The sequence below is a fragment of the Octodon degus genome, unplaced genomic scaffold, assembly GCF_000260255.1.
Source record: "Octodon degus isolate 3935 unplaced genomic scaffold, OctDeg1.0 scaffold00036, whole genome shotgun sequence".
Taxonomy (NCBI): domain Eukaryota; kingdom Metazoa; phylum Chordata; class Mammalia; order Rodentia; family Octodontidae; genus Octodon; species Octodon degus.
In genome coordinates, this window is record NW_004524612.1 from 1,045,371 (window position 1) to 1,051,429 (window position 6,059).

At 35.5% G+C, this 6,059-nt stretch overlaps 1 protein-coding gene across 1 annotated transcript in view; it reads right to left on the bottom strand.

Annotated features, from left to right (window-relative positions):
* The window catches only part of Tll1 (tolloid like 1), a 221,981-nt gene that overhangs the window by 71,905 nt on the left and 144,017 nt on the right, over nt 1–6,059 (bottom strand). The window contains exon 9 of the mRNA XM_023714616.1: nt 269–384. Within this exon, the coding sequence (XP_023570384.1) occupies nt 269–384 (116 nt within the window). The remainder of the gene's footprint in view (nt 1–268; nt 385–6,059) is intronic.

The window sequence follows — 6,059 nt, forward strand, 5'->3', positions numbered from 1 at the left end:
TAGACATGTGGCTTTTCATACTTATCTTCCCGATACTGACTTGTAATTTTGTTATGTCTGAGAATACAGTTTGTATTATGTCACCTTTTCTATAGCATTTTCATTTTAAAATTGTATCATCTAAAAATTCCTCATGGGCAATTTCCACTATTAATTTTCCAGCTATCTGAAAGTGAAATAAGAATAAATGATAAAGGAGACCATATTTGCCAATGATCAAGCTTCTCACTTATAGTAGACTAAGACAGAATTGCGTGCTTTAAAATACCTTCTCCCCGGGGGTCACAGAGACCCTCCAGATGCAGTGTGTGTAGGACGGGTAGCCGTTGGGGAATCCTGGAGAGGAGAGGTTGCCCATGGATTCCTGGAGAGTCTCTCCGCAGGCTGAAAGCAAAAGAAGAGAAGATTCTTACTCTCCTTATGACAAGTACGGATAGCATTAGCAGTGTGATAGCCAGTGCTACGCATCTATATTTTATTTTATTTTATTTTATTTATTTTTTTTGTGGTACCAGGGATGGAACTCAGGATCTTGCACTTGCCAAGCAAGCACTTATTCCACCGAGCTATGTCCCCAGCCCCATGTCTGTATTTTATAAAATATATTTCTAAGTAAATTTTTATGTATGTCTTGTCAGAATTTCAGTGCGCTTGATGGCATCAGTAGAGCTAACTAAAAAACAAGCCTATGAGATTACTAATCTCACATCCAGCAACTCCTCGCTCCGTCATTGCCAGTGGCCACCTTAAAGGTCACATATAGTGAGGTTGAGGTCCGTGAATATTGCATTAACGTGACTCTGGAACCAGAAAACAGTCCATTAACACATCCCACATGAATTGAGGCAACCTTAACAACCAAGAACAATTCAAAGGTAAAAAAAAAAAATGAAATAACAACTCATGTATAATCAATAAAGAGGGCATTGAGATTCATGCATGATGAATTAATTTCAACATGAGAATAATAGTGAAACCTAAAGGTATAGAATATTCAGATGTATCAAACACCTGAACATATATCTGAATATATCTAAATATTTATTTACTGTGTCTTTTATGTTGGTCATGCACAGAAATTGCCAAAAAAATAAAAAAACAATTAGTACTTTTGGTTTCACAGAGCATGCTGTAGTAACTTGGAAACAGTTATCAAGGTATCTGAAATAGCAAATTGTTGGCTGCAAGGCATTAAGACCTGTTTTGGCCAAGGTCAGTGGCAGCAGCAGTCTATCCTGGCTTTTGCCATCGCTTTTAGCAAGACATGATATGGGACACAGGAACCCAGGCTGCTACTCACACACTTACTCAGAATGACTCCCTGTGCAGTCTGGCATCTTTATAACCTCTGCTCAACACACAGAAAGAACAGCTCCTTGTCCCTAAAGGAAAATGATCAAAACCAAGGCTTTCCCCTACCCCAGAGCCAGAGCTACCAGAGGATGAACTCTCATCTCCTCGAGTCCTCAATAAATTATAAATGGGCCTGTGTATCTTGAATTAAATAAAGAAAGAAGGATAATGGCTCTGAAAGCATGAAGCCGCTATAAAAACAGTCTGACACAATATAAATATTTATTCAGGAAAATAGATACTAAGTTTCTCACCATAAAATAAAACTAAAGTAAGACAAACTGAAGTTTCTTCTGATGAACCAGGCAGATAAAAGGAAGCTTAGATCAAAATGAAAATATTCAAGGTCAAAATGCATAATTTAGCACTGTTCTATGCATTAACTAGGACACTGGATAAATGCCACATTACAAGAAGCCTTAGAAAAATGAAAGTGTGTTAAGACTTTTGTTAATATGAACAATATGCTTTAAGTAGTATCAGATAATTGTGTTTCAGTGAAAAGGATTGCAGGTTACAGCAGCTTAAAAATAAATTCTGTAATGATTTAAAGCCCCTCTAAATCAGAGAGGGTGCTGATTCTGGTTTTGTTAAAGTAGAGTGGAACAATAAACTAACTCACAATACAAATGACAGTCTTCTGATCAAAAGCAAACTTTCTTACAACACAAAAAACATAACATATAATTCAAAATTTAGGTCCACAAAATAGCGCCTACTTCTAATGCAAGAGGTATCAATATCTGAAGTTTAGGGAATCACTTGTTAATAGTGTTCTTCAATAAATGTGATTGTCCCAGGCTAGACGTCCCTACTACACAAGATGTTTCAGCGCTGTTCCCAACTATTTGTTGACTTATGTTCAGATATTTAAAAACTTTATTACTTAAAGAGTTAAAAGAAAATTTTTCAAGAAAGTGTGTACTGTTTAATTCAGACAGTCTATCAACAGCAAGGCAAAAGGACAAAGAGACAAATATAAGCACTAAAATTTTCATGTATCAATCATGTCATCATCTTTATAAGATTGTCTTATAGGAGTCAGATATTTTACTTTCTTAATCTTTAAATATCTTTCACAGGTAAGGAAAACTCATGGTCATAAGGTGTTATGGTTTGTGGTGTCCCCCCAAAGCCTCATGAAGTCATGGGGTAACTCCTACAGTTTGAGACGGGTTATTATGGGTGTGGATGCTGCACATGCCCTGGGACAGGTAATTGGCATTAAAGTGTAAGAAGGGGAGAGAGAGGCTGGCTGCTGCCTGAGCTGCTGCCACTCCACTTGCTCTCTGCCCTTTGCCACTGCCATGAACTGCTGCTCTTTGCTGTGTGCTACTCTGCCTTGGAGCCAGCTGAGTATGGACTGAAACCTCCACCAACTGTGAGCTAAATAAACCTTCCCTCCCTTCATTCTGGGTGTCGAGTAACAAGAAAAGAGTAACCGAGCCATAAGTTTAGAAACTGTGTTTTAAACTACAACTACTTCCTGAGTAATAATTGAGAAAACAAAAGCATAAAGAGGGCTGGAGAGATGGCTCAATAGAATGAGCACTTCCCTGGCAAGTGCAAGGGCCTGAGTTCAATCCCCAGTTCCACCAAAAAAAAAAACAAACAAAGGCATAAAGAATTACAAAGAGACAAATTATTATGATCAGTCTTTCACTAAAATTATAGCACCATAATTAGTAATAGGCAAATTAGAAGCAGCTTATAAGACAATCAGTAGGTGAATGCATGAAGAACATTATCCATTATCCATGTATCTATATATAAGTATATATAGCACTCGGCCATGAAAAGGATAAATTTAAGTGATTTTTAAGAAAAGGAACTCACCTTGAGACCATAATGCTAAGTGAAATAAGTCAGATGCAGAAGGTTAAATATTGCATGGTTTCTTATATGAGAAACTTAAAGTATACATGATGTAAAAGAAAAATAAAAAATAGATGAGAGGAAAAAGGAATTACATAGTGTGGAGAAAGGAAGGGGGCTGGGGATGGGGACAAGAGGCAGAAGGGGAAGAAAAATATTATGTATTATATTATTATATAATAATATTATATAAATTAATATAATATATATCCTTCATGATAGATACATTTATTATCTACTATAAACCACAAAAATAAACTAATCATAAAAATTAGAAATGTATTTCTCCAAAGATGTACAAACCAAAACCACAAACATAAACATTAAAAATCATTATTTTACTGCAATTACTATTGAATTAGATAATGCATATGTATCTTCTTCTTTGACATGGAAATTTTGTACTTGAATTACATAAATATAATTTAAATGCTGTATTATTGAAGAGTTATTATATATTCTCATCCTTTTAAAGGCAGATTTTAATTTATAAGGGACATCAACTTCTACAAGTATCATAGTGACAAATACAGCATTGAACAAATATTACAAGTTGAGATTCTCACTGTCTTTTTTTAAACTAATTTTATTGAGAAAGAATAGCAATGAGACAGTTTCAGAACAGGTTAGTAGGACAGTTATAATCATTAATATATTGCATATTGTTGTCTTCGTAGTAATTATTCATAGTACAAGATGCAGACATGATAGCTTGTCTAAACACTTTTAGTACAAATCTTTCTTCTCATTGAACAAAGAGAAGTAGCTAAATAGCTGTCCTAACTATTTTGTATATACAGATATATATATTTTTTTCATTACAAAATGGTCCTTCATTTATATCCTTCTTTTTTGTTTAGTTTTGTCAGAGATGGGTATTCCATTGACATTCAAATATTGTAGGTACATGAATTTAGGGTAATAATATCATTAGACTTCTCTTCTGGAGGGTTAACAACTTAAGTTTGCAGACCAAAAAATTAGAGAAAAACAAGGGCTGCAAGGGCAGCCTACATTTTGACCCTAGCCCTTCCAGGTCAGTGAGGACTCAGGACATAAGAGAACCTGTACTGTAACATCCTGTAACTCAGTGGTGTCCCAAATTTTCTGTTCAAGAATATTATGAGGCCACAGAGAAAGGTGATTGACGATGTATAGTGTGTCTAAGGAGAGTCACCTAGAGAGAAAACATTCTCTCAGGCTGTCACAGGTCAAGCAATGACCATGACTCATCCACATGGCTGACACTGACAAAAGATCTACAAATTGTGGTACAGGGTTTCAGGGTAAATCCTGAAGGGATTTGACTGACCTTGTCAGATACAAAAGCTACATTTGTTATATATGTCTTGCTTTATCTTGGTCTCAATCATCCAGAGGAAAGCATAAACATGAGGTACAAAACATAAAGCCATATTAATATGCTGAACTGTAAAAGGCTCAAGTCAACAACTTCTGACATTGCCAGTCCTATGGAAAACCCACTACTATTATGGTCTATAGGACTATATTGGATTATTCTGCTGAATTTGCACACTGACAATATTTGAGATTCTCACTTTCTCATATTTTTTAAGAATACATGTATAAAGTGGGTGTGGTGTTAGAACCCTGTAATTTCAGCACTCTGGGAGACTGAGGCAGGGGGATGGAAAGTGTGAAAACAGCCTGGGAATTTCTTAAGAATTTGTCACTAAATAAATGTAAATTAAAAGAGGGCCAGGAATGTAGCTCAATACAAAGGTCCTGGGTTCAATCCCCAATATAAAAAAATCATATAATTTTGCAAAGGGTCACATAAATCATGGTGGTTACATAATAATTTGTATTAAGTTAAAATCCAAATAAATAAACTCTAGTTTCAGTAAAGAAATAAAAATATGTCTAATCAACTTAATAGTATATAATTTATACATTATTAATGAATCCATGGCTCTAACAACTTTGAGCATTTAATAAATTGTTTTAAAATGTATTTTATAATAAAAGAAGTAGCAAAAGTCACCCAGAGCCATTAGCTGAGCAACAATGGGGAGATTAATTGCTGAAAGATTTAAAACACAGTTTTGTTGTAACTCCACAGCTGAGCTAGAAGTCACTAACACAAGACCTCATTATCCTCAAAAGCTCCTTTAATTTTATATATCATTTATTTTACATTTTTATTAAATTTTTATGCAAGGTGGTTGTATGGTTTGGCTCTTAGATGTGCCCCAGGGCCATGTGGTACAGAACTGGCACCCATGTAGAGCTATCAGGAAGTGGTAAAGACCCCAAGAGATGGGGCTTAGTGGAGTTGCTCAGGCCATGCAGATCATGCCCTTGAAGGGGTTGGCGACCACAGCCCCTGCCTTATCATCTCTGTCACTGCTGGTGATGATGTGTTGTCTTGCCACAGACCCAAAAATTCTGCACCAATCATTGATATATCAGAACATTCAAAACTGTAGGCCTAAATGACATATTTCTTCTCAATAAATGGTTGAGGTCAGGTATTTGTTACAGTAACCCAGAGCCCAGGTGTCACCTACTTATCACAGAAAAACTGAGGAAACTAGAAATGTACAAATTTGACTGCTAATACTTGGCCTAAGTCAATAATTAGTCTTAAGCAAAAAAGTCCTGGGATTGTAGAAAACCTGAATGAAGACAAAATGCAAATAAAGACCAATGACTAGACAAGAAGAGTTAGTTGAAGTAGCTTAGAAAGAAGAAAGTAAACTGAAATAGTCTTAAACTTAGAGTAGAGAAAAAATACATCTAGAAAATAAAAATCATAAGCATAAAAAGACAATGGGGATGAAAGAAAAAAGAAAAAGGAGAAGGAGAAG